Below are 26,183 nucleotides of genomic sequence, written 5' to 3'. Positions count from 1 at the left end.
TTCTTCAACAATATTGCATTTAATGTTTTTCGTTCTTTACTCAATCAAGCATTCTAGCACATAGAAGTTCACCCTTCCACCATTTCCGACCAACGACGTGTTTCGTATTACACCTTTAGACAATGGTTTCGCAGCAATGTTTCAGCACTTCAATGTACAATAGCCCTATACCTACCGTCATTTGATATCTTTAATCATGTCTACCTTTCGTCAATACATTTTCTTGTTCAAGAAGACGGTGGATCTACTGAATGACGTTTTGTGGTTGCCTGATTAGGGGGCGTGTGAGCCCCAAGTAGCTCACGCGTCGGAGCTAAGGTTTGGCTGGAGCGATGGTTGTTCTGATATTGACTACATTCAACCTCTCACCCTAATCGCATTAGGGCCACACTCACGCTCGCTGTGCAAGCAAGTCGTCGCTTGTCTTGTTATGCCTCATGCTACCCGCAACCTTGACGAGACTTCTCGTCCCTCTTCTGGGCTGGTTCTCAACCCGTGAACATGATACACCTAGCACGACCCTGACGACCCTGACGAACCACGACTTAACTGCACCGGAACCGGTGGTGATAACTGCGACGCCTCAACAGCAACAACCCAAACTGCAATTCGAGCTTCGACACCTTCATGCCGTTTCGCCTGAGGCTAAAGTGCTGTTCCATGATGTGCGGAGAGAGGAATTAGAGGCGGAGGAAGAGGAAGAGGAGGTGGTTGAAGGACAGAGTTTTGATAATGATGGTGATAGGAGTGGGACAACGGCGACGACGAGACGAAGAAGGGCGAAGCGAACTCCGTATATGATATCGACGAAGCCAGTCCGGCGGTATCGCCCGTCCTCGTTCGAAGCATTCTCAGCTGCTCGGGAGAGTATACGCCTGCAATCCCAATCCCGCATTACCGGCTTGCGCTCAGCGGAAAACTCTGGAGCAGTGGAACCGCTTAACTGGGAGGTGGAAGATGTGGAAGGACCGGACGTGGAGAAGCGGGAGACCTTACTATTGCTGGCCAAGATGGCGAACGATGCGTACGTGGATCCGAAGGACCCGGCTTGGTACCCTCTAGATGAAGGCTGGAATACTGTAAGTCTGGCTTTTTCTACTTAATTACTCAGCTTACCTACGTACAGTCCTACCCCTTCGGCTGGGAACCAGACCAAGACGGATTCCGCGGCCACGTCTTCGCAAACGAAGACAACTCGACCGTCGTCGTCTCAATCAAGGGCACCTCTGCTGGCCTTTTCGGCGGCGGAGGCCCCACGTCCAAGAAGGACAAGCTCAACGATAACTTGCTGTTTAGCTGTTGTTGTGCGAGGATCGATTGGACGTGGACGACAGTATGCGGATGTTACAGGGGCTCCGGGAAGTGCGACCAGAACTGCTTGGAGGCGTCGTTGATTGAAGAGTCGTTGTTTTACCCTATTGGGACTGTGAGTTGTTGTCTTCTTTGCACAGCAAACCAGCGTAGCTGATGATACGGATTGGCAGAATCTGTACAACAATTTGACTTATATGTAGTACGTTCTGATCGCGTTTCGTGACAGGTCTTTCGGTTTGCTGACCCAGCTTCCTCAGTCCCGAATCCAATATTTGGATTATCGGGCACTCACTCGGCGGTGCACTCGCCAGTCTTCTTGGTGTAACATTTGGAATGCCTGTTGTATCATTCGAAGCCCCAGGAGAGAAGCTAGCTTCCCAGAGACTCCACCTGCCTCAACCAGTATGCCACCGTTCCTAGCTCAATTCCGCGCCGTTCTGACTAACCTGCCCTATTTCTACAGCCTGAACTTCAGCATATCACACACGTTTACCACACTGCCGATCCGATAGCAATGGGGACTTGCAATGGCGTCCTATCGTCCTGCTTCTTAGGCGGCTACGCAATGGAAACTGGATGCCACCTTGGAAAGACCATCGTCTACGATACGGTTACATCGGCTGGATGGACAGTAGACATCCGGACACACGGCATCGTGACCATCATTGAGAAATTGCTGTCGGAACCTTGGCCGCCAAGTGTCGAGCAAGGACGTGAAGTTCCGGAGGCGAAACCTCAGGATGACTGTGTGGTGAGTTGCCATTCTGCTCTTCGTTTGGATTCTGGGAGGGTTCTAATGGCGACACAGGATTGCTACAGCTGGGAATTCGGTGACTTTCCCCAGTCGAAGAAGAGACTATGCGGATCCTGAGTAGATGTGTATGTATTCTAAACGTTATCTGATATAGTAACTAGACGGACATTCGGCTATGACTTCAATCCTCGTCCTATGGTACATGGTGCCACCGATATTGCCAGTATAGTCGTAGGAGGTTCCCTCCCTTTTAAAGGTGTCAACCCTGGGACTGCATTAAGGCTGCATGTTTCCGTCCTCGTCTGTGTTCTCGGTGGTGAAGACGGCGCAGAGGCCCTCGTCGCCTGCGCTAATAACGACTGCTCCTCCCAGGCCGAGGGAGGAGCCGAGGACGGCAGCTCGGTGGGCTTTATGTGTCTTGATGAGGGTACCAGTTCGAGCGTCCCACGTTTTGAGTGTCTTGTCGGCAGATGCAGAAACAACGATGTGAGCCTTGGGAGCTGGGTGGGTTAGCAGGCCTGTGATGGCATCCTGTAATAAAGCGGTTTAGAGATTGCTTTTGGGCCGTGAACAGTGAATCCTTACTTCATGTTGTAGAGTTGCACGGAGACGCATGGTAGAAAGATCCCATATGCATGCCTTGCCATCGGTTGCGCCAGTGACGGCAATACCAGGCCCGGATCCGCTTCCGGTGAGGTCAACGAAGGTGATGGCTTCGATACTCTCGCCTTCCGTGTGCCCACCGAGGGTGCCAGTGATATCGCCCTTGGTCAAACTCACGACACGGACGCCACCTGCAGCACCTCCGACAACTGCCAGGGTTGATGAAGGATTGATGGCGATACTGGTGATTCCGTCGAGAGCGAAGCGGGCATCTTCAGGGCCGAGTTTGAAGACGGGGGTGGGAGATCGAGGGTCCCATAGGATAAGAGTGCCATCTGCACAAGCGGAGACGATCTTTTTGCCTGGTAAAGGACGTTAGAAAGGGTTTAGCAAGGGTGTATATCATGATAACTTACCGTCGGGGCTGAATTCACCACAGTTGACGGCACCAGTGTGTCCGGAAAAGACTTGCATGGTAGTTCCTTTGGGCACTGTTCATGCGTTGAGCCCATTGGTTCAATTAACGGAATTTGGGATCAACGCACATTGCCAGAGCCAGAGTGTCGAGTCGTTTGAGCCCGCGAGGAGAACGTTGCCCTTGGGATGCCATCGCAAAAACTGGAAAAACAGTTTACCACTGGCCGTAGACGGTGCTCAGAGGGTCACGCACCATGACTTCATCTGGACCCTGCAGCTCAGTCAAAAACTCCCATGTTCTATAGTTGTCTTTCCCGACTCTTCTCCAAATGCGAATTTTACCGTCCATCCCACCGGTCGAGATGAGCTCTCCATCAGAGCTCCAAGCGGTCGATGTCACACTGTCCGTATGTCCGGTAAGCTTGACGATGACTTCTCCATCGGTGATATCCCAAATGTAGCCCAGGTCGTCCTCTCCACCGGAAGCAGCGAGGGGCTCGGTTGGGTGACAGGAAACGGTGAAGACGGAGGAAGTGTGGCCGGTAAAGTGCTGGACAGAGTTGTCGTCGATGACGCCGGAGGAGCCTTCCCCGAGATCTGGGACCTCGTCATCGTCTTCGTCCATGGGAGCATCTCCATCGTCGGGAACCTCGGCGAGGATATCGTCCTGGGTGATAAAGTGCTCTCCCTCGTCGACTTCAAAGTCGTCGTGCTCGTCGATCTCTATGTCATCTGCACGCTGCTTTCCTGAAGCCATCGAGGGTTCCTGGTCGTTTTCTGTTGTAAGAGATGAGAGATTGGGCGAAAAGCTTTATACGAAGCTCTCGAGTGCTGAATAACTGAGCTTACAGAGCAAAGAAAGCTCGTAACGCCCGACGGTGATAAAAAGTGACTTCCATATCGGGTAACCTGATTATTGATCGAGCGCACCCGCATTCAATCTGAATGATGTCCTGAACAACACTTGCTTTAGAGCCAGGAAAAAGATATGAAGCGAATTCTTTCCTTGTAACACGCGTAATTCACAGCAAATATCAAAAGAAGATTGCCACGTATCGCGGAAAAACCTGAGCTGCTCATTCGAACGCGTTCTCGGGGAATCTGAGCCGCTGACCAAGCGTGTCTCCACGTCAGTTGGTGCAAAGACTACTTTACTTGGTTCCTCCTTCGCTCGCGTGGTCGACAACACTGAATTCTTGTCTTCCCCTTGAAACAATCATGAGGTTGTCGGTATCGCTCTTTGTGAGCGCCCTCGTGGCCGCCGTGGCCGCCTCCAACGTGGTAGAGCTCACTCCAGAGAACTTTGATTCAGTCATTGGCAAGGGCAAGCCTGCTCTCGTGGAATTGTGAGCTGCCCAAATTGCTTCCGTTTACTGCTGATTGACTGACCTGAATGTAGCTTTGCACCCTGGTGGTGAGTAACAACTTGATGGAGATTGGACCAGTCTAAAGACCACGTTGGACAGTGGACACTGCAAGGTTAGTCCATATCCATTAACTGCAACCAGGACAGGCGCTGATTCCGGAGTTAGAACCTTGCTCCTACATACGAGGAACTCGCCGACGTCTTCGCACATGCTAAAGACAGAGTTGTCATTGCCAAGGTCGACGCCGACGGTGCTGGCAGGTCCTTGGGCGCCAAGTATGGTGTGAAGGGCTTCCCCAGTGCGTGCACATGAGATTTGAATGTTCGGCAGTTCTCTGATCCATCTTCCCAGCCCTCAAATGGTTTGACGAGGTCGGCAAGGACGTTGAGGAATACAAGGGTGGCCGTGAGCTCGAAACTCTTGCTGAATAGTGAGTGTTCAACTCCCTCCTTGACGCCCGCAATCCTTATCCCCTTCCTTAGTGTTACCAAGCAGTCTGGTGTCAAGTCCAAGATCCCCGAACCACCCCCACCGGCTTATACTGTCCTTCACGAGAACAACTGGGATGAGATTGTCAATGTATGGTTCTATCCTCATTTCGGAAAAGAATGGTCGCTCACTTGTCTCCAGGACCCCACCAAGCACGTTTTGGTTTCCTTCACCGTCGATGTGAGCGCTTTAAGAACGTTCCATTCCTCTTCCGAATCTCAATGTCATCCCTCTTCAGGCTCCATGGTGTCGTGACTGCAAAGACGCCAAAATCAACTGGGATAGAGGTATGTGTGCCCCCCTCCCACCTACACGAGGCTGCAGACTAAAGATCCGGACCTCTAGCTGCTCAATGGTTCCAGTCTGACAATGTCCGCATTCATCTCCCTTCACGCATGATCCTTCCGCTCAAACTGCCTAATCTTCTAGGTTGTCCTCGCCAATGTCAACTTGGACGAACCAAGGAACGGGAGATTCACCAGCATGTACAACATTATGGTCTATCCAACGATCAAGTTCTTCCCCAAGGGTAACAAGTCCGGCGAGAACATCGAGTACGAGAAGCTCAAGACCGACAAGGATGTCGTCACTTTCTTGAATAACCGAGCTGGTACCAATCGACTTGTGGGCGGCAAGCTGAACCTTGTGGTAAGTGGTTGGCGTGGCGTTTAGTTGGTGATCAAGCGCCTAGAACTGAATGAAACCCGCGTAGGCTGGCCGAATTCCCGAACTTGACGAAGTAGCAGAGAAGTTTGTTACCGCTAAGAAGGCTGCTCGTCTCCAACTTTTGGAGGAGGCTAAGGAGATTGCTGCCAAGCTCACCAACAAGCCCACCGCTGCTCAGTATATCAAGATTATGGAGAAGGTGACTGGTGGTGCCAGTGGATATGTTGAGAAGGAGCGTAAACGGTAAGCGTGTTGTTTGTGATATGTTCATCTCCGACACCATCGCTCATTGCTGCCGCTTCTGCGCTCTTTTAGACTCAAAGTCATTGCGTCCAAGGCGATCGACCTTAAGAAGCAGGATGAGGTCAAGATGAAGGATAACATCTTGAGGGTGTTCCAGACCAAGACTGCTCGAGATAAGTACGACCTCTAAACACAGCATACCGCACCACGCCACACATGTAGCATAAATTATGGCTGGAATGAGATCATTAATCCCTTGGACAGCTTTCTTGTTGCAGGCATTGTTTGTTGAACAGCACCGTCTCCCAAGCCGCACACGCCACGTCCGTCGAATTCCGCACAAGAAAGAATGTCTTGTTTGAGAAGTGAGAACCGGTATGAGCCACACCAACGGGCCCTCGAGTTGATTGCGTTATTCCCATACTTATGCAGCTCTTCTGCCTCGTGTTCGAAAATTCCGGCACCCGTGATCTACCTCGAGGCAGCGAATCACTTGAGAATCGATGGATGATAACCTAGGGGAGATTCGACCCTTTCCAACGGCATTCTAACCTGACTCAGGTCTATCTTCCAATCCAAGGGTGCTCTCCAACCCGTGGCCCACTGACTATAAGACCCAACCCTTTGTCACACCGAAACCCCGGTTCTCGGGCTTTAGGTCCTCTCATTCCTGGTTCTTTTCAGAGCCTTCACAGCTTAGCATCTCTTCGCCACCATCGATGCCCAACATGTACCCTCGATTCCCCACCAGCTGGGCTAACCTCTCGCACTGGAACCGACCAACCGCCCCAGTCATCATCGAACAGAAGAGAGAGAAAACACCCTCACCATTCATTCCTCCGATTGACACCCTTGACCAGGAACCCGTCGTCCCAAACACGCTTTATCCCATTAAAGCGTACCGCTACCGCTCCTCCCGACAGCGATGGAAGCACCTCGTAATGCCGACCGAAGAGCAAGTCCAAGCCCTTATGGACGACGAGGAGAAAAAATACCCCACCACTCTCCGGATCATCACCTGGAACGTGGACTTTACGACGCCCGACGCTAAAACGAGGCTGAAAACTGCCCTACGCCATATCGAACGAGAAGTCTTGTCGTGCAAAGAGGGAGATCTACCCTTCGATCCATGCTGCATTCTCCTGCAGGAAGTCCATAGGGACGTGTTTTGTGTGCTGCTCGAGGACGAGTGGGTGCGACGCCACTTTATTATCGCACCCGGGTCGCCCGACAAGTGGCCAGAAGGCACGGCATACGGGAACGTCACCCTCGTGTCGCGCGTCCTCACCGTCGTGCGGAGCGAGATCCTGCACTACGGCAAGACGTACATGGGTCGGACGGCGCTTGCGGTCTACATCCTCCTCAGCGAACCAGAACCCAGCGCGGAGATTGTGACGATCTGTGTTGTCAATACGCATCTCGAGTCGTTGAGTGATGGGTTTGCGTACAGGAGCGCTCAGATGGAGTTGGCGGGGATGTTTTTGCAGCAGGCGGAGGTGAGGGGTGGGGTTGTTGCTGGTGATATGAATGCAATTAGCCCGGAGGATCATACGCTGCATATGGGGGCTGGGTTGAAGGATGCGTGGAGGAAGGGGAATGAGGATGAGGGTGGTTTTACGTGGGGGTACCAGGAACACAATCCGACGCAGTATCCACCTGGGAGGTTGGATAAAATTTTGTACCTGCCGAGGAGAGGGTATAAGATGGATCCGCCTGAGAGGGTGGGTGTGGGGGTGAAAACAGAGGAGGGCACGTGGGTGAGCGACCACTATGGATTGGATTCGACCCTTCGCCTCGTCGCGCGACGCAATTCGCAATGATTGACGAGCAATTCGTATGACCTCTTTTTATGATAACATTCGTGACCAGCTTTGCACCGGTGGTTGTGACACTGTAGGAGACTTCTAAGCTTTGTACTTCGTCATTACCATGTATTTTTTGTATGTACTTTTAGTAGGACAGGACGCACTGTATGATGATCAAGGATGGAAATCCAAGTACCGCATGCGAGGATCCCGAGACCGCCGCATCCGACTCTCTCTGAGTTGACGTCATAAGGCCAGACCCCAGTTTGTTTGCTTTACGCAGCATGTATGACGTTGACAAGGTAGTTACCCCGAGATGCCCCAGGATGCCCCTGACCATTCCTCGAGCTCCAACGGTGCATCCTGGGCGCTAATAGTAACGACATTAGGCGATCGTCCATCAGTTTCGTCCTTGTAGATGCTGCTGAGGACGCGAGTGCGGTTGCATCAAGTCGTCAACCAACCGATACCACGCAGAGTTGGGTATCCAGCCTCACTCGGGATACCGAGACTATCGCATACCGAGAATGTTCCAGAACCGATGCAATGAACTATGTGACGGGGCAAAGTTCGTATTTTCCAAGTCAGTGAAGCAAGGATTATTCATTCCAGAACTTGTTCAATCGCAGGCTATGCACGGACAGAAGGAGCAATTCCGTCATAGACATTTTTATCGCAAGGCTCGCGGATAACACGCTCCAAGTGCTGGGAACATCCAAGAAGTGTCCCCGTGCAAATGCCGAGCCTCGCGATTCGCGAGGGCAAAGAAGCTTCTAGAGCCAATCAAGCAGCGGCTACTGGTTCGAGTTGGTGGATAAAAATGAGAACAGAGGGGCCTTGAGCTGACTTTAGTATGCGCAGCAGCTGTGTTTCAAAATAAAATAAAAGAGTCAGAACGGGAGGGGAGAGAGCGAGAAAGGGAAAGGGCGTGAGGACAAGGGAAAGCCAAGCGCGTGAGTTTCGGTGTGTTTGTTTGGCGCATAAATCCTTTAAATTTGATGAGAACCTGACACCAACGTTGCCCGTGTTCTTCCACCTTCTCAGCCCACATTCTTCACCTTCCCTCAACATCCTCAACGATGAAATCTCTTCTCAAGCAACTCGCCGCAACCGCTGCCTTCGTCGCTGCTGTCTCTGCTCAGAGCTTCACCGTCAACACCCCGTGCGTTCCCATAGATAACATATTGACGCCCCGGATCCTGACATTTCGCTACCCAGTGCCAACCCCGTTGTCTGCCGTCCCCTGTTGATCCAGTGGACCGGTGGTGAAGGTGTGTAGTCGTCTTCTCAATGCCCAATGCATCGTAACTGAACGCCTCGCGTTATCCAGGCCCTTACTTCTTGGTACGCATTAAACTGAATATGACCTCATTGTTTCGCTGAATTGACCTTGTCGTAATGTCATTCATTCATGTAGACGTGAGTTTGCACGAATAAGGTTTCTCTTATTGCATTACTGAATAGCCCGCAGCGTCCACCCAGGAAACCAGCCTACTGCCGCTCCTATCGTCGACTTTGGTGAGCAAGAGGGCAACAGCTTCCGATGGGTCGTCAACCTCGAGCCCAACACCTCCATCGGCATCACCGTGACCGACTCGACTGGTGCCCGAGCTCAGACCGCTCCCTTCAGCGTCGCTCCTGGTCGTAAGTGTCTCGGTTTACCTGCCCGTCTCCAAGTCAACAGTAGTTTTAACGACCTTTTCCCGCTCAGCCGACACCAGCTGCGTTGGTGAAGAGCCCGATGAGGAGTCTTCCACCGTCGTTCCCTCCTCCACTGGAGCCTCTGGAACATCGACTCCTTCCTCCAGTGCTCCTTCCACCAGCCTCCCGTAAGTTACCCTAGTGGACATTTTGTGAGATTTGGAATTCACTCTCTATCGCTCAGTGCTACCACTCCCACTCCCACTGTTACCTCCGATAGGACTACCACCACTCCCATCTCGAGGTCCTCTTCCGCTCCAGCGACCCAGTCCTCAGCCCCCGCTGATGATGACGATGATTCCTCCGCTTCTGCCAACTTCGCACCTGCTGCCCTCGTCGGTCTTGCCGGAGCTGCTGTCGCTCTCTTCGCTTAAGCGAGCATCCCCCTCCAATGTAGGCTGAACGAACACTTCTTCTTCCCGGACAAATCCTCGTTCGCAGTTTGAACTTCGATTATCCAGATACCCGAACTCGAACTGCTAGTCTTTCTTCCGTTTTCGCAGATTGCTATTACCAGTTCTCTCCCTACGTACCCCACTCTCTTCTACTCGTTACCCTTTCATGTTCTAATTTGCTACGAACCTGGCCATTCTCGCGAAGGGCTCACGAACTTCCTTGGACGCCTAACACCTGTATTTTTGTCGTCACACTTGTTGTACACATTACCCTTTTACGAGCAGAGACCCTTTTGGTGTTCGTTAGCACAGGAATACCCTCCTTTTGTACTTAGTATTTAGTATCCACTTTTACCTCGTCCCAGTCTTACTTGGTGTTCTTTTCCATCATCTGCGAGTTCTCAGTGTCAGCTTTTGGATGCTCACTTGACTGATGGATTCCGTGAGGTGGTTACGAGAAGGTATCGCCGTTCCTACCCGTTCTTTTGAGCTGGGCAGTAACACCGCAGCATGCTCCGGTGCACCATCCTTATGTAGTAGGGCGTCTAGTTGTAACCGCATATGGTCTCCACGGTTCAGGCTAGCGCCTAAAGTGGCGGTGACTTCCAAGTGTATGTAAGTACTTACGGGCTTGTGATCATCAATGCTTTACGGAAACAGTATCGTCACGTGTGATGGTATGAATCAGAGAGCAGTGGTCCATGGGGGATTAAGTACGTGTCCCATGGAATTCATCGTTTCAAAAAGCTCGTTATGGGAGTGTCAGCGAGAGAATATGTACTGCGATGAATCATTGGTGATGCCGAGAAGGTGTCAGTAAGGCCCGGGATCGGTCAGGACATCCGAGCCCTTTTCTTCGGTTAAGCGCCCAATGTACGTCGCGCGCACAATCCGTTAAGTCCGAGATTGCATAGTCTTTTTGGGCTGAGGTATTAAGTCGACAGGCTTCTACTGATCTCGAGAGATAGTCAAGTACACTTGGGACCTTAGGAGTCTGCTGGTACACCACAGTGCGATGGAGCAAAGAGATGACGCCTGTCGAGGGTCCAAACACTGTCGTAATGAAGGGGGAGAGCCAGACTTGGGGATCGATCAGAGTCGGTGACGGCGTCTCGTTGTAATTGTAGAGCAGTTTCGATAGCTGTAGACGAGGTGCAGACACGTCTGAAGGCCTCAGAGTACTGCAGTAGTAGGTCCTCCTCTTATTCGACTACGCCTCCCATTAGTAAGTCCTGATCGGCGAGCCTCTGACTCGCCCATCGTGCTACCGGGCGCCGATGGCCTCGTCGTACATTTCATTGCTGCTGTCAGGTGTCGTAGCCACTTTGACCACCGACCTTTAAGTCCCGTTTCCAACAGCTATCCATCAGAGATAGTGGTGTTGTTGTCATCAATCCATGTGTAATTTGAGATAACACATATCAACGTGCGAAGCTGGTAGACGAAGAGCTGTAAGTATTGGGAGAGGGGCTGACACAGTATGTGTGCCGGTGTGCAGGGTGCCTGTACATAGGGCTTCACAACATTTGAAGTTCGAAGCTCACCTTCGAAAGACTACGTTCGTTTGTCAGACTGGAACTCTAGGGATGCGATGGACGTGAGGAAACTCCTGAAATCCGACTAACGTTGCTGCCTGATCCAACTGGATCGAGGAAAGATCCTTCCCCATTAGGTATGTCAACCCCTTGTTGGGCGAGTTAGACTTACATGGCGGGGCTTCTTGGGCCATCTGCATCCGCTATGCGCGTCGGGAAGTGGGGTAGCTGACTCCACAAATGGGGAGAAGAAAGCGGAAAGAACCGTCGCCAGAGAAGAAACCGACGACGGCTAGAAGGTACGCCGACTCATTGGATTACCGGTCACTTGTCTTGTGAGTGTGGATGGGTAAAGTATTCCCTAGTATTCCTTTCTGCGACTCAGTTGCGACTCGGGATGGGTCTGGTTCGCGGGGGGCTGTGGGATGTATGAAAGAGTGATTATTCAGTGTACCAGTAGAGGACTGTGTTGCTTATCACCCAGATCCAGGACAGTCGGTAGCTGTCATCCACACTGCGTCTCGAGAATCTTCAGGAGGCATATCTGTCCATTCTCCAAGTCAAGAAACAAGGTTCGCGTTTGAGGTTCCCTTTATTAGTCAATGAAACAGGGCTTCAGGACAGTAGTGACACTTTCGGAAGAGCGGGAATGGCCGATGGAGCGTCTTGACTCTCAGGGTGATCGCAGAGAGCCAGCGCTGTGCCGTTATTCGAGTTCACGAAAAGGCAAGAGGGTGATGGAGAGTTGAGGTGGACTCCACCTAGTCTTTTTTCTGATAAAGACTTCGACGTAACGGTGACGCTTGATGCAAGGTAAGAAGTCAAGAGATAAAGTCTCCTTCGACCAAAATTATCTCGATCCCGAGAGGAAAGGGCCGCCCAGGAAGTAGTCAGCCGAGGGAGGTTGACAGGAGGTCCAGAAGAAGCCAACCAATGTTTTCAGGAGGGTGAAAGAGGTGAGAGCTGATGAGAACTCGAGCGACGGCTGGATGAACGGGAACTATCACATGAGCAAGGAATGCGCATGCGTCGCCCAGGTCAGCGATCTCACATATCTTATCGGCTCGACCTACGGCAGGAAGTGGCGCATCATAGAGAGGAAATGCTTTTCAATTATTGGGCCTCCAGACGATGCCGGGGTAGTCTGGCCAGGTGGGTCAGATAGCGCATGGGAAGATCCATTCCGGGGGCGGGAACAGCGCGGGAAGGCGTGTTGATCCTGCAGAGGAAAGCGGAATTTGGGGTAGAAAGTTGAATTATCTTCTCACCGACAAAAAATCCAAGACGAGTTGAAGGGCTTTTCACCTTTTTGTGTGCCTGTAACAGCAGTAGTGGACGCCTTTCGAACCGATATTCAACCGCGCAGGCTGAGTGTGGGGTCAGTCGTTGGCGTCTGTTTGTCCCATCAAATATTACTCCGGCAACTGGCGAACGACTGGTTCTGTATCCGGCTCAAGTCGTTTTTCATATCCTCTCCATCAAACGGCCACAAACCTCGTCGAAGAAATCTATATCGGACCAGCTATCTGCCACTCTACAAAAATCCTTCCTGGACGGTTCTTGGGGGCTTGACCATGGGATCCTAGCGCTCTCTTTTGGTCTCTCCTTGCAGAATGATATCTTCCCAGTCATCTTCGGCTGACTGACAGTATCAAGTAGAAGGTAGTTTTGACGGGCGCTTGCACGTCGGCCGCCGGCCAGGCACTACATAATGTGGCCAAAAACATTCCGTATTTCTTACGGACTGAAGGAGCCTCTGGAATCCCCCGGACCCTACGTTTGGTGGGAAGCCTTGGGAAGTTGCTGTTCGAGCGGTACCATCACAGGATCTCTACCATGTGGTCCTTGGGGAATACTGTGGACGTTTTGCTCAAGTGTCCGTGGCCTTTTCTCGGTCGTAACCCCATATTGCGAAGAAAGCCCGATGCGCTCCAACGCCCTGTACACTGTTCTCCTTCGTATCCCCCACACAGCTACCGTTCGACACAAAGCTAGCTGACGAGGTATCTGGAGGGTTTTCAGAAAGTTCTCGATGTAATTAACACGTCCTGTCGGGGATCTGGCAGCGGTGATGAGGAGAGGTCTGCTCTCAAACGACATGGCACCGTCGATATCTGTACATATCAGACTGGAAACAGCTCAGGAGCACCCACGGGTAATGTTGTTATGTGCCATAACTTAATCATGCCACTGATCTCCATTTGTAACTCGGTTACTCTAAACGGTTCCTGCAGAGAATCGAGATGGTGTGACCGTTTTAGGAGCGGGGCAGCACTTCTCTTCCCTCTTATAATCTCCCGGTATTTTAAATGCGGGGCTTGCAACGTGGTTTCCTGAGCTTCTTCCAGTCCCCCTCTCCTCGCCGTCCGTCCAACTCGCGCGCCCCCTAGTTGATGAAGGCGCACCATGGCCAGCCGTGACCTACCTGAGCTATCCATTGCCGATCTCATTGATAATGGTAACTGGTGGAGGAATAGAGGTGAGTACAGCCCGTTTTTCCTCTATCTTACCGATGTTAACAGTGATTCTAGGGTTATTATTTTTGAACATCGCGCTCATTATCCCCCTCTTGACGTCCGTGGTGAATGGCTTGGATTCATCTTTGGTCAACGGTGAGTTGGGTTTTCCTGGCTCACGTCGCATACTCATGGTCCCCAGGTCTGCAAATCTTACCGGCATGGACTGAGTACTTCAACGATCCCAAGGGTGTGCTATTGGGTCAGTAGAACTTGAAATGTATCGCGCTCGGGGATCTGAATCCTCGTTTCGAATGCAGGCATTGTCGGGTCTTCACAGTTCCTTGGCAACTTATTCGTAAGTTGAACTTCGACCGTTTACTCCCGGGCGCAGTCACTTACGTGCACCAGGGCCTTCCGCTCTCTCCTTTCATCTCCGACTGGTTCGGTCGTCGTGCAGCACTGTTCGGAGGTAGCATTATCATGCTTGCAGGGGTGGCCATTCAGGCAACGTCGACCAGCATCGGGATGTTCATTGCCTCACGAGTGATCAGTATGTCCAAGTTCATCATCCCCACTTTGTTGGCCAAACCTGACCAATTCCCTTAGTTGGTTTCGGTCTCTCGTTTTGCACAAACGCCGCCCCGTTGCTATTGATCGAGCTGGCATATCCAACACACGTCTGTGTCAAATCTCCTATCTACGGGCATAAAACGGAAAACTTATCTCTCATTGTCGTTAGCGCGGAAAAGTCACTGCCTTGTATAATTCTTGTTGGTATTTTGGCAGTATTCTGTCCGCATGGGTACGTTCCTGTCCAGGTTCTGAGATGTAGGGATACTGATGGAAGATTAATTCAGGTGTGCTTTGGTGCATTCGAGCATGCGGAGGAAAGCCAATGGTCCTGGCGGATCCCTAGTATTATGCAAGCCCTGTTCCCCGTCGTCCAAGTCCTCGCGATGTGGTGAGTTTGCCCTGATCGTTCTCACTTGTCGTCAGCTGACCATTTTGACTCCGGCAGGTTTATTCCTGAAAGTCCACGTTGGTTGGTCTCGAAAGGACGAGAATCTAGAGCCGCCCAAATCCTCGCCAAATATCATGCCAACGGGGGAGATGAACGCGACCCTCTTGTCGTCTTCGAAATGGCCCAGATTCGTCACGCCTTGCGCCTGGAAGAGAAGATCAACAAGACAACGTCCTACCTGTCACTTTTCCAGACCCCAGGAAACAGGCGGCGTATGCGACTGATCCTCGGGATAGGCGTGTTCTCGCAATGGAGGTTGGTTTGCACTTGCTGTTATCTTCGGAAATAAATATTGAAGGATAACTTTAGCGGTAACGGTCTGGTGTCATATTACATCGCGATAATCCTGGACGGTGTCGGAGTTTCGGATGCAAGAACGCAGGCAAGTTCCTATTCCTGTCCCCATCCTTCCCACTTGAAGCTAATCTTCCTATGGTCAGGCAATTGTTAACGGAGCTCTCCAAGTTCGTTCTTAACATTCTGTTCCCTCTTTTCCTTCTCACATTAGCTCCCAGGTGTTCAATTTCTTCATCGCCCTCGGTGCCGCGATGCTCATCGATTGGTGCGGTCGACGTACACTTTTCATTATCTCCAACGCTGGCATGCTAGTCGGTGAGTTTTTTTGTCAATTCCGAAGTCGCCGCCCGGGCTGTAGTACTGACATTTCCGTGGAAGCCTTTGGAGCTTGGACAATCACTGTGGCACTCTTTACGGAGAAAGACCTCGTCAATGCCGCCAAAGGTATGTCCAAGTACTCGTACTCAGGTCTTCTTCGCTGACAGCATGAACCAGCCACAATACCACTGATATTCTTATACTACTTCTTCTACGATCTCGCCTACACTCCTTTACTCGTTTCTTATAGTTTGGAAATCCTTCCCTTTAGAATCCGTGCAAAAGGGTTCGCTTTCATGGTGAGTTGCATGCCAACATTCTCGCCGGTTTCCGTTGCTGAGCGGGATTTCTAGAATATCACCATCATGGCAACAATCGCCTTCAACCTCTTCATCAACCCAATTGCCCTCAATGCTATCGGCTGGTGGTACTACCTCGTGTACTGCGGTTGGCTAATTATCGAACTCGCTTTCGTCCTCGCATTCATAGTCGAAACAAGAGGCCGAACGCTCGAAGAAACAGCCGCCATGTTCGACGGAGATGAGCAGTCCTACGACCTCATAATGACCGCCGGTACAGCTGCAAAAACCTCAGAGCGCTCAAGGATTCGCCGCGACTTCGAACAACCAATGCCCTTTCGAAGAAAACACAGCTACAGGCCCAGCACGGGAGAATCCGCTCAGATATTTGAGCTGGACTCCAAAAGGCGGTCAGATAGCACAGGATCGATGACACGGAATGAAAAGGATAGGCCTTTCGTCGCACTGTAACCACTCCTTCTTTTGGACCCTTGTAGTATTATTATGTATGTCACGGTAGTGTAGTTTTCAAGCAGGGAAACATTTCTTTTCTGTAATACCATGCATTAGGCATTGTAGCAAATAGCAAGGATTGATTGATTTTGAAGCATCAGCCGTCGGATCGCACCCAGACGCAGACAGAGTTGCCTGAGCATGAGAAGGTACCCCAGCCATTAGCATCAATTTCGACTCTCTTCCCGTCGTCTAGCATCATGTTCCGATAGACTTTACCAGCTTCAACCTAATAACAGGTCAATAGAAACATTTATAGTTAGTGAGCGGTTTCATCACTGATACAAGCAGCACTTACTGCCCCCACATTCATTCGGATTTCATGGACAAATGTCGGAGACCTGTCGAACGAAAGGGAATACATTCAGTCGTGTGAGATTCCTCGGATGACAGGGAAGGCCGTGCGCCCTAGAAACGTATACGATTAACTCACTCCTTGTTACTGAGTACGACGGCACAGCCAAAGTGGGCGCGATCTCCTTTACGGACAAAGCCGATACAGTTCCTGTCGGCGAAATAATCCACACTAGGACCGTAGGCATATTTTCTCCGAGCTTCAACCAGCAACCGAATGCCCCTGGCCACATCCTCGTTGTAGCATTCCCTGTTAGGGTAATAATCCCCATAAAACACACATCTGTAAAAGAGTGACAGGGCAAAGAACAGGTGAGTCATTTTCGTGCAAGTGCTTTTTCCTGTGGCGTTCGAGTAAGAGACGAAGACGCACGGATAGCCTAATGTTCGGAGTAATATCAGCGCGTAGGCCTGTACTTTGAAGTTGTCGTGGACCTGTGGAAAAGGGGCACGAGCGAGGAGGCGGATGGACAGATTGGGTAAGAGCGGGGAGTTAACCATGTGGGATCTCCAAGGCACTCACCCAGCTCTGTAGGCTCTGTCCGATAACCTAGACGGAGGCAAATCGGCTTGCCAAGGTTATGGGATAGAGTATGCGACTCTGGACTCACTGTGCTACGGAGAAGACGAGGGGATTAGATATAAAAGGTCAGGTTTTTGATAAAGTGGACAAGCGTACTCATGATTGTCAACGAAGGTGACGGCACCGCCGGGGATCGTTTGTACCACAGTGTCGTTTAGGATGCGTCGAAGGTCGTATTTCTCTCTTTCCAGGCTGGCGTGATGTAGGTTCATGTGAAGAGGTACATCGAAGAAGGCAGTCTGGAACCTAGTTAGCACACTGGTGTCCACAAAGCGAGTCGTTGTAGGTTCACCTCGCCTTGGAAATGGCGGATATAAGGGAGAATGTTGTTGATACTTTGAAACAATTCAGTACGCTTCATCAGTGATTGAATTCCCTCATGATCACCTACTTTCCGGACCAATATTCCGCTGTCGATAGCGATATGTGAAAAACGTCCTTCTATAACCGTTGACGAGTGTACCCACAGACGAAGAAAAGCCTTGGGTTTCCGGAGCGTTCTTTCACCGTTTGAATCTGGGAAAGAAGTGTGAACAGTGTTATGCTTGTGAATGAAAAAACTGATTTAATCATACCCAGTGCAGCAGGAAGTTCCTATCTATATGCTTAATAGCATCCAAACGAAAACCTCCCGCACCCGTCGTCTGTAACACAGCGTCATTAAGGGAATGCAGCGGATGCAAAGCTTTTGAAAAAAACCTACTTCTAAAACCCAACTTCCCCACTTTAAAAGGTCCTCTTGGACGTCCGGATGTCGATGATCAATCTGTCCAGCTTATCAGCCGATGCTCCACTTTATACGGAGAGGGAGATGAACTGACGTCGATCCCAAGGAGGAAATCATAATTTCCAAGTTCAGTATCGACGTGTTTCGACCAGCCTTTATGGCCCGGACCTGTAATCCGGTATATGCCTTTGGTCCTAGTCTTGTGGTCCCAGTCCACGCCTATCATGCATTCTGTTATTAAGCTACCCGCGCACTCAAGAAGACGACAGCACATTACCTGTAAAGTGCTCCTTGGTCCACCGGAAACTGCTGTACTGAAACGACGCGTCGATATGTCGCAAATACTTCAAAGGTGATTGACGGGATTCATACCTTGTCTCCTCTACTTGGATAGTCAAAACCTGTCCATCCCTGCGAGGCAAATAATCGGGGTTAGGGTTGCCTCTGGCTGTCCCTGGAAACGCTCCGAGATCTTACCTGAATCTCCTGCTCAGGCCCAGCATCTCTCAGCCTGTTGTCAGGCTGACATGGGACAGCATGAAACGTTTCGTATCTATCAGCGCCCAATTTGTGCTGTGGAGTCAAAGAGGTCAGCACACGGAGTCACGAAAGAAATGAATAAGGAAGGAAAGACATAAGAAGAAAGTCCTTCACGTACGTTGAGAACTGCATCAATCAGGATATCGATCCCGTGTTCCTTTGCTAATTTGCAAGCCGAGAGAAGTTCGTCGCGTGTGCCCCAACGTGTTTTGGTAGTTCCCTTGTGCATGAACTCTCCCAGGTCCCACTAACATAGAATCGCATAAGGGATGATGTTGTAACAGCAAATAAAGGTTGCTGAAGCCATACCAGGTCATACGCGTCATAACCACGCCCTTCCTATAATTAAAGAGATAACGAATTATCAGAAAAGTCCACAGAAACACGGTGATTGAAGAGAGAGATCACACACCAGCTCAGCAGCCTTATTGGGAGGCGGCAACCATATCTGCGTGAATCCCTGTTCAGCCAGTCGCGGGATCTCTTGCTCGAGATGTTGCCACCAGCTCATACTCTCATGGAGCGTGTCCCAAGTGAAAAACTGAATCTAATTCCAGTTGAAAATCATTCACACAAGACATGTCGCCGGGAATGACACACACCATGAGCGGGTTCGTGGCATTGTCGCCTTCATTAGGTCGTAAATTCATTCGTGCAAGGGCAGTATTGGCTTTCTTGCTGGCAGACCCGAAACGATGAAGCACCCAGTTCCTGAAGCTCAGAGGCATCACAGTTCCACGTAGTTCAGGCAGTCGGTTGAGTGTGAATGTGGTAGCTCGGAACAATCATTCATTGCATATGAGCTTCGTTGGTTACCCTCGTGGATCATCGACGGTGACGGCGATGGCAGCCAGCTCGTTCCCCATCACCGACGGCAAAGGTCTGACCGTGGGAAATCAAACGCGGAACTTTCCGTCGCAATTGAAAAGCCAAGAACGCGCGTTGATGTTTCTTTTCCGAGTCCACCATGCGCTCCTTGGGCTGAGTCGGCGTTTTGCTGGTTCGAAGATGCCTGAAGAGGGCGCATCGTTATGATAGTCATGGTGGATAGACCCAAAAGCCTCTTTAATCGCTCTGATCACGCTCATGTTCACGTCGAGAGGAGTTTCATGATGTGGCGACATTCTTCGATTTCTTGTACGAGCTCTTTCATGTACCTCGTTCTGAATAGACTTGTTTCCAGATACTTTACCATTAGGAAAGAGATAAGATATCGCCAAGATGGGTATCGAAATGAAGATGGGAACGTTACTAGAGCGCCTATGAGCCGCCGAAAAGCTTTCCAAGCATACTAGGACCCAATCGTCGCGCAGGAACAGGATCTGAATCCTTGATTGGTGATAATACCGACGGGATGTCCAATCCATTCGAATCAGTCTGCACTGCGAATCAGAACACACCAATGGAATCGAATCGTAAGGAGACGTACCGTGGGTGGAAGTCCAAAGTTGAAAATCGAGGGACCCTGTGGTTTCGTATTGGCAAAGAGATTGATCTTGCGCTTCTTCTTGGGAACCACCTCTTCCTCCCTCGACTCATCTTCCGGTGCTTCCGGCACAGGAGAAGGTGGTTTCGTAGCCTTTGAAGGAGGCTTTGCCGGAGCCTTGCGCTTTTTCGTCGCCTTGGCTTCGAGTTCTTCGGATTGTTCGCCCCCGTCATCATCAGCAGTTCTGCGCTTTCCTGCCGCTTTAGAAGGGGGTTTGCTTTTTGAGGCTGGAGCTCGAGCCTTGGGTTTCTTGCCAGTGTCAATTTCAGCCTCCTCCGCGTCTTCCACAGGTTGTTCTGCTTCCTCCATTTCTTCCTCCACTTCCTTGGCAGCCTTTTTCTTTTTAGACTTGGAGGGAGCCGGGACTTCTTGTACCTCCTCATCGTCAGGCTCTGCAACTGGCTTCTTTCTTCGTGACCTAGAAGGTCCAGCTGCCGGGGGCTCCTCCACCTCTGTTTCAGACTCCTTGACCACCCTCTTCCTTCGCGGTTGGCCGACTTCAGGAACCTCCAGCACCTCCTCTGGTTCTTCTGCCCTTTTCTTCTTTTTCTTTGGTTTGGGTGCCTCGGGCTCCGGCTCTTCTTCAGCGGCCTCGACTTCCGATTCTGATACAGAAGGCTGTCGTCGTCGTTTCGGTTTAGCAGAGGATTGTGACTTCGCTTTGGATGCAGCAGCTCGTTTCTTGGGCGGAGGCTGTTCATCCTCTTCAGGCGATTCTTCTTCAGGTTCTTCCTCTCTACGACGCGTCGAGGCCTTGTTCTGAGAAGCTACGGTCAGTTTCATCAGGCGAACGAACAGGCTCTCTACAACTCACCGGAGATATGGAAGGTGCAACACGGGCACGTTCAATCTCGAGCTCAGCCTTCAGTTTTTCGTTCTTAGACCTCAGCTTCTTCAATTCGGCCTCAGACTCGCGCTCCTTCTCCCGTACTGACTCCTAGCATATGTGTTAGCGTGAATGCTATGATTGAACCCGGTACATACCCTTAGCTCTTCAACTTCCTCTTCCCGTTTATCGACCTTGCTAGTCAACTTTGCAATCTGCTTCTCAAAATCCTTCCTCTCCTTATCATATTGATCCCTGAGTCGCTTCAGCTCCGTCTCAACTGCAACGCGTTGTTTCCGCTGAGCATCCGCCTCGTTTCCTTCTTTTTTCTCGAGGTTTTGCCATTCGTCGAGTTGGCGTTGGAGTTCCGAGTTCGTCCTCTTGAGCTCATCGTTGGAACGTTCGAGGTCTGTACTCTTGGTGACTGCGCCGTCGTACTTGAGTTTGTACCGGTCGAGTTTGGTGTTGAGTGTTGCGACTGAAGCTTGCAGAGTCGCGTGCTCCTCTGTTAGCTTGTCAAGTCTCTCCTAATGAGCGTATAAGCAAGGAACCAACAGATACAGGTTCAGAGTACATACCTGCAGCGCGTCCTTTTCTTCATTGGCCTCCCTTAGCTCTTCTGCGGCAGCCTTGATCTTTGCCGCTGTATCTGACAAGGCTTCCTTGTACTCGGACTTCCTTCCAGCCCAAACCTCTTCCCTCTCCTCCCTCTCTTCCTCCAACTCCAGAACTTGCATCTCCAGCTCCTCCTCTCTCATCTGAAAAAGTTTAATCTTATAATCCCTCTTCACCCTCTCCAGTTTCTCTTCCCTCGCAATCTTCATCTCCTGTATAACCCTCATCCTCTCCTCCTCCAACTCCAAGTAAACTCCCTCCTCCGTGATCCTGCAAATATTCAACATATCCTGCGCCTGTTGACTCCATTCCAGTTGTCGCTTCTCCTGTTCCTCCTGGATCCTTTTGAGGTCGGACTTTTGGCGCGAGACTTCGAGCTCAAGTTGCTCGGTGAGGCGTTTATTGAGAAGTTCGAGGGTTTTGTTGCGTTGGACGAGGTCCTCGATTTGGGATTGGTTCGCTGCTTCGAGGGTTGGGGCGGGTGACCGGAGGGGAGTATGGGTCAGTCGTGGACGGGACAATGAGGATTGCATTGTGGACTAGAGTGGCATTAGTTGGACCTTTATTTGAAGAAGTAGAAGTCACTCACAGATACGGCTTCGTCGCCGCTTCCAATGCGCTTGAGGAGAACGGGGAGAAAGGAAGATAGCGAACCTCAGCCCAGCGGCCGCGGCGCGTGAACTTGACTCTCAATTGAACCACGTGCCGCGTGCTCACGGTACTTCTCCCTTGTCAGTCTACTTCAACCATGGCAATCGTCAAAGCGCCCAAAAACATTCGCATATCGGTCCCCAGACATGACGCCCAGTCGCTTGGTCCGAAATTAGAAGCCGAAATAAAGAAACAAGCTAAGGAGAAGAAAATCCGGATAGATACCAACCAGCCCGCTCCGGATTTGGTACAAGCAATTGTGAGTGGGGTATTATAATTTGTTCGTGGGCCACGGAAGTTCATTCTTTGAAACGGACGCTTAGGAGAGTGCCTCAGAATGGAACTCGTTGCTCATAACAGCGCGCGCTGAGCGCGGTCCTCAATGGGATATTGGAACCCAACAGTGCGTCAAAGCCGCTCATTCTGGTGCCATTTCTGAAATCCGTTCTCGTCAAGGTTCCTTGTAGAAGAAGGCTCAGACTTGTACTATGATGCCACACCTCTCTTTGAATCAGTACGAAAAGCCCTCGAAGCCGAACGCGGTCCTCAAACAAAACCACAATCTCAACCCGTCCTGCCGCCTCAACAACATCCCCCGCCGCCACCCCACCCAGCGCATGGGCCGTATCATGGTGGCCACCCACGTAATCAAACACCCATGAGAGAGGGCTACCCTCCACAGATGGGTGGACACGGTCACGGAATGGACCATCCACAACATGGTCGACACCCGGGCCAGCCAGGCGGAAACTTTGGGAATGGGTATCCTGGTTCTCCTGCGATGAACATGCGGGGTGTACCCGGTGGCGGGCCTCCCTTGGGGCCAGGAGGGTTCCCTGCTGGAGGGCCTGCGATGGCTATGGGCGCTGGTGGTCCTGGGGGAATGGGAGGCGGTGGTCCTGGGTCTGGGCAATTCAACCCTATGGTCCAGCACCAACAACAACCTTTCTATGGTGGCGGTAATCCTACCCCTGTGCCAATGAGGATGGGAACGATTGGAGGTATGAGTATGGAGGATCAGGGATTGGGAAGACACCCTGGCATGGGAGGTATGGGCATGGGAGCCGGTGGGATGCCAATGGGTGTTGGTGGTTCGCCTGCCATGGCGAGGAGAATGACACGGACTATGACGGACGAATTTGCCATGAATTGATGATCATTTGGTGTGTATCTTGCTTTGCAATCGTGAGTTCTTGCTTTTGTTGTCTTTAGCCGCTGGTGCAGTGGATTGATTCCGTCGGGCGGTTAGCCATTGGTTGATTGAGTTCTCATCTAGTAGTATTGCCCTATTTCGCAGCCATTTTTTTCCTTATCATCCTTCTTCTGCGATGTCTCAGTGATACTTTCCGATACTTGTCGACCCGTCGCTCCGTCTGACTACAACATATTATATCGTTCACCACCACCTAAAGCAGATTGCATCGGAGTTGACAGCCATGTTGAGAGGCCCGCGTCAAGTCTGACCCCTGCGCGCTCACGGGCGCCTCTTTGTCTTGGCGAAGTCGAGTGTCATAACACATCCTCAGATCCTCAGGGATTCGGCCGGCCTTACAGGCTCTTACAGGCCCATTTGATGAAGCTTCACCTTCACCTTCAGCTAAAGGTTACCCCGCAGAATGGCGAGCTCCGCGACATCAAGGCGACTTCGAAGCTGTGATCACGGATGCGATACGCTCGGCAGGACACCTTGCAGGATGTTCATGTGCCAAGCAGTGGGCCGTGACTCGCAGAATGTAGAGTAGTGGATGTGTTCGTGGAGTTTCGAGTCGTAGTATGAACACCAAGATGTACACAGTGACACCAGAAAGTCAAGCCCAGCCTCGTGTAATGTCTCTTGTTTCTTCCGCAGCCGGTGACAAGCGGGCTGCTCGGCAGTCTTCCAAGCGCCTAGCAGTTGTGGCCGAGACCTCCAAAGGCCCACCGAAAATCTTGGGTGCGGGCAAGCAACGCCAGACTTGTACTGTGTGCATAGCAAGTTTTGAGGACGGGTTCTTTCTTTGACATTACGGGCCCATGACTTCGAAATTCGCCCACAATTGAAGCTAAACTTTGACTTTTGGGCCTGGGGAGATCGCCGTCCTCTGCACGCGTCCAGAAGCATGTACTGTCAACAACGTGTGGGATGACACCTGGTTGGTAAAACCCTGAGTCGATTGACGACGCCACGCTGAGAACCGAGAGATTATTCGAGTTGTCTGCGATGATTTTTGTTATTTTTGGACTGGGCAGGATGATCTTGGCATCATAGACTTGGCATTGATGGATGATCGTGTTTCCATGCTGCACAAAAATGAAAAAGAGGAGCGAGTGGGAAAAGCAACTGTCCCGCGTCTTTCTTCTTCTTCACAGTTTCCCCGTCAAGTGCTACGCTCATTATGAAGTCCGTCGGCGTCGTTGCCCTCCTTTCCCTCTCTGCCCTCGCCGCCGACGTCCATGGCGAGCACGCTCGTCGTGATGCTCACATGCTCCATGCTCGTCAGGACCTCCCCACCCGTCAGTAATTTCCACACCACTTTATCGTCTTCTCTCATGATTAAATTTTGGTTTGTTCGAAACAGCCTCGGGTTCTGACAGCAGCGGCGCACCGTCTGGCACCAGCAGGCCTGTAGGCTCTGAACCCGCCACAGATTCCTGGTCATTCTCCCTCAGGGCTACCAACCCCACTGCCGTTCCTCTCGAGTCTATCACCGCAGGCGTCGCCACCCGTGCCACCATGCCCCTCGAATCTACCGCTGTTCCTGGTGCAGTCCCCACCGCAGTCCAGGGTGCCCCCGAGCTTCCAGATAGTATGTTCCCTAACTTAGGAGCGTGTTAGAGTTGACATTGACCGCCGGGTATCGTTCTATAGTTTCCGCCTGGGACCCCCGACAATACCCTGACCTCGACGCCATCCCTCCCGTCGACTCCCCAGAGGTTCAGCAATGGATTGACGAAGTCAAGAACTCTGGTATCGAAATTCCCGGCTACGAGCCAACTGCCAAGGGTGGTATGTCCACGTCATAAACAATATCCTTGATGCGGAAACTGATTTTCAACAATTTCATGTCTACCACAGCCGGATGCCAAGACCCCGCCAACCTTCCGTTCACCAACGACGCCTCTCGCTGCTGGTGGACATGCGGTGGATGCACCACTGTTGATGATATCTCTGAGTGTACGGAGAAGAATCACTGGGGCCTTACTTTCGACGACGGACCTGGTTTCTACACTCCCAACCTCCTTCAATACTTGGATGAAGTTAACCTCAAGGCAACCTTCTTCGTTGTCGGATCCCGTGTCGTTTCCTTCCCCCATACTCTTCAAACTCAGTACACTGGTGGCCACCAGATCGCCGTTCACACCTGGAGTCACAAGGCTTTGACCACCCTCACCAACGAGGAGATCATTGCTGAGCTCGGCTGGACTAAGAAGGTCATCAGGGATGTCCTCGGTGTTACTCCCAGCCACATGCGTCCTCCTTTCGGTGATATCGAGTGAGTTTTTTTCCCATCTCAACGAGTCTGTATTCGTTGTTAACCATCAATGACAGCAACCGTGTCCGTGCCATCTCCCATGCTATGGGTCTTACCCCCGTTATGTGGACTCGTACTCCGGACAACCTTGTCTTCAACACTGAAGGTGAGGATACGTCGTGTTGGTTCCAAAATTAGGTTTAACTTTGCATCGCACATTTAGATTTCGATATCAACGGCGGCACTGCGACTGTTGAAAAGGTCTTGCACAACTGGCAGAACATCTTGCAAAGTGTCACTACTTTGGACAAGGGATTCATTGTCCTCCAGCACGATCTCTTCCAGCAAGCTATTGATGTTGCTACTGGTTACATCTTGCCCGACGGTCTTGCTCATCAACCTCAGTTCACCATTGAGCCCGTCATCACCTGCGTCAACATGCCTAACGCTAATGCTTACATCGAGACCAACGACAACTCGACCAACCCCTTCAAGGCTCAACTCGGCAAGAGCAGCCCTGGCAGGTCTGCTGCTACTGGTCTGACTGCCGGTGTTGCCGGTGCTTTGGCTGCTGGCGGTGCTGGATTCGCCGTCGGCTTGCTCTCGATGCTCGGCTTCTGAGTATGACTATCCTCATGCCTGTTCGTTTTTCATGACGTGAAGAAGGACCATTTATATCCTGCGCGGTGGATCAGGGGATGGACGCTCTCGATATATACTTACCGAATATACTCACCCATCTACGAATCGTAG

General features: G+C 51.3%; 12 protein-coding genes across 12 annotated transcripts; 8 read left to right on the top strand and 4 right to left on the bottom strand.

The window, feature by feature from the left end:
* Positions 1-196: 196 nt before the first annotated feature.
* Positions 197-2,185, top strand: CC1G_07089 (lipase; the record flags this gene model as incomplete). The annotated part of the gene is made up of 7 exons (XM_001836390.2): positions 197-238; positions 384-1,079; positions 1,127-1,426; positions 1,485-1,513; positions 1,572-1,716; positions 1,778-2,065; positions 2,123-2,185. The coding sequence occupies 7 exons, from the start codon at positions 197-199 to the stop codon at positions 2,183-2,185; spliced, it is 1,563 nt and encodes a 520-aa protein (XP_001836442.2).
* A 159-nt stretch (positions 2,186-2,344) lies between these two features.
* CC1G_07088 (ribosome biogenesis protein Sqt1) lies at positions 2,345-3,908 on the bottom strand (the record flags this gene model as incomplete). Its single annotated transcript, XM_001836389.2, has 5 exons — positions 3,342-3,908; positions 3,217-3,289; positions 3,088-3,162; positions 2,654-3,033; positions 2,345-2,599 (listed from the first exon to the last, which is right to left on the bottom strand). Exons 1-5 carry the CDS (start codon positions 3,843-3,845, stop codon positions 2,345-2,347), a joined length of 1,287 nt encoding a protein of 428 aa, XP_001836441.1. The 5' UTR covers positions 3,846-3,908.
* Positions 3,909-4,306: 398 nt separating this feature from the next.
* Positions 4,307-6,460, top strand: CC1G_07087 (disulfide-isomerase; the record flags this gene model as incomplete). The annotated part of the gene is made up of 13 exons (XM_001836388.2): positions 4,307-4,434; positions 4,534-4,567; positions 4,621-4,753; positions 4,807-4,885; positions 4,938-5,034; positions 5,086-5,124; positions 5,183-5,231; positions 5,290-5,315; positions 5,374-5,592; positions 5,657-5,853; positions 5,926-6,030; positions 6,132-6,218; positions 6,415-6,460. The coding sequence occupies 13 exons, from the start codon at positions 4,307-4,309 to the stop codon at positions 6,458-6,460; spliced, it is 1,239 nt and encodes a 412-aa protein (XP_001836440.2).
* A 112-nt stretch (positions 6,461-6,572) lies between these two features.
* On the top strand, positions 6,573-7,869 carry CC1G_07086 (hypothetical protein; the record flags this gene model as incomplete). Its single annotated transcript, XM_001836387.2, has 1 exon — positions 6,573-7,869. One exon carries the CDS (start codon positions 6,573-6,575, stop codon positions 7,671-7,673), a length of 1,101 nt encoding a protein of 366 aa, XP_001836439.2. The 3' UTR covers positions 7,674-7,869.
* An 868-nt stretch (positions 7,870-8,737) lies between these two features.
* CC1G_07085 (hypothetical protein) lies at positions 8,738-10,174 on the top strand (the record flags this gene model as incomplete). Its single annotated transcript, XM_001836386.2, has 5 exons — positions 8,738-8,820; positions 8,877-8,929; positions 9,123-9,302; positions 9,370-9,487; positions 9,544-10,174. The coding sequence occupies 5 exons, from the start codon at positions 8,738-8,740 to the stop codon at positions 9,731-9,733; spliced, it is 624 nt and encodes a 207-aa protein (XP_001836438.2). The 3' UTR covers positions 9,734-10,174.
* A 2,469-nt stretch (positions 10,175-12,643) lies between these two features.
* Positions 12,644-13,389, bottom strand: CC1G_14436 (hypothetical protein; the record flags this gene model as incomplete). The annotated part of the gene is made up of 2 exons (XM_002911393.1): positions 12,644-12,656; positions 13,067-13,389. 2 exons carry the CDS (start codon positions 13,387-13,389, stop codon positions 12,644-12,646), a joined length of 336 nt encoding a protein of 111 aa, XP_002911439.1.
* Positions 13,390-13,695: 306 nt separating this feature from the next.
* Positions 13,696-16,154, top strand: CC1G_07084 (hexose transporter; the record flags this gene model as incomplete). The annotated part of the gene is made up of 13 exons (XM_001836385.1): positions 13,696-13,768; positions 13,821-13,901; positions 13,948-14,007; positions 14,066-14,103; positions 14,157-14,298; positions 14,355-14,425; positions 14,488-14,550; positions 14,606-14,709; positions 14,767-15,024; positions 15,278-15,381; positions 15,445-15,510; positions 15,562-15,683; positions 15,738-16,154. 13 exons carry the CDS (start codon positions 13,696-13,698, stop codon positions 16,152-16,154), a joined length of 1,599 nt encoding a protein of 532 aa, XP_001836437.1.
* A 139-nt stretch (positions 16,155-16,293) lies between these two features.
* CC1G_14435 (alpha amylase) lies at positions 16,294-19,128 on the bottom strand (the record flags this gene model as incomplete). The annotated part of the gene is made up of 20 exons (XM_002911392.1): positions 16,294-16,425; positions 16,495-16,537; positions 16,630-16,833; positions 16,924-16,985; positions 17,074-17,100; positions 17,162-17,165; positions 17,230-17,372; positions 17,426-17,468; positions 17,525-17,543; positions 17,601-17,649; positions 17,709-17,777; positions 17,837-17,899; positions 17,955-18,079; positions 18,138-18,174; positions 18,233-18,271; positions 18,338-18,433; positions 18,519-18,632; positions 18,710-18,739; positions 18,813-18,947; positions 19,003-19,128. 20 exons carry the CDS (start codon positions 19,126-19,128, stop codon positions 16,294-16,296), a joined length of 1,560 nt encoding a protein of 519 aa, XP_002911438.1.
* Positions 19,129-19,660: 532 nt separating this feature from the next.
* CC1G_14434 (hypothetical protein) lies at positions 19,661-21,860 on the bottom strand (the record flags this gene model as incomplete). The annotated part of the gene is made up of 5 exons (XM_002911391.1): positions 19,661-19,777; positions 19,830-20,645; positions 20,701-20,823; positions 20,871-21,239; positions 21,291-21,860. 5 exons carry the CDS (start codon positions 21,858-21,860, stop codon positions 19,661-19,663), a joined length of 1,995 nt encoding a protein of 664 aa, XP_002911437.1.
* Positions 21,861-22,075: 215 nt separating this feature from the next.
* Positions 22,076-23,131, top strand: CC1G_07082 (hypothetical protein; the record flags this gene model as incomplete). The annotated part of the gene is made up of 3 exons (XM_001836383.1): positions 22,076-22,237; positions 22,302-22,381; positions 22,435-23,131. The coding sequence occupies 3 exons, from the start codon at positions 22,076-22,078 to the stop codon at positions 23,129-23,131; spliced, it is 939 nt and encodes a 312-aa protein (XP_001836435.1).
* Positions 23,132-23,751: 620 nt separating this feature from the next.
* On the top strand, positions 23,752-23,979 carry CC1G_14433 (hypothetical protein; the record flags this gene model as incomplete). The annotated part of the gene is made up of 1 exon (XM_002911390.1): positions 23,752-23,979. The coding sequence occupies one exon, from the start codon at positions 23,752-23,754 to the stop codon at positions 23,977-23,979; it is 228 nt and encodes a 75-aa protein (XP_002911436.1).
* Positions 23,980-24,311: 332 nt separating this feature from the next.
* CC1G_14432 (chitin deacetylase) lies at positions 24,312-26,051 on the top strand (the record flags this gene model as incomplete). The annotated part of the gene is made up of 6 exons (XM_002911389.1): positions 24,312-24,471; positions 24,537-24,764; positions 24,827-24,964; positions 25,034-25,451; positions 25,508-25,596; positions 25,654-26,051. Exons 1-6 carry the CDS (start codon positions 24,354-24,356, stop codon positions 26,049-26,051), a joined length of 1,389 nt encoding a protein of 462 aa, XP_002911435.1. The 5' UTR covers positions 24,312-24,353.
* Positions 26,052-26,183: the final 132 nt, after the last annotated feature.

The sequence above is a fragment of the Coprinopsis cinerea genome (genome assembly GCF_000182895.1).
Source record: "Coprinopsis cinerea okayama7#130 chromosome 4 map unlocalized cont3.4, whole genome shotgun sequence".
Lineage (NCBI taxonomy): Eukaryota > Fungi > Basidiomycota > Agaricomycetes > Agaricales > Psathyrellaceae > Coprinopsis > Coprinopsis cinerea.
The sequence above is the reverse complement of the archived record's forward strand: the minus strand, read 5'-3'. Positions and strand labels throughout refer to the sequence as shown.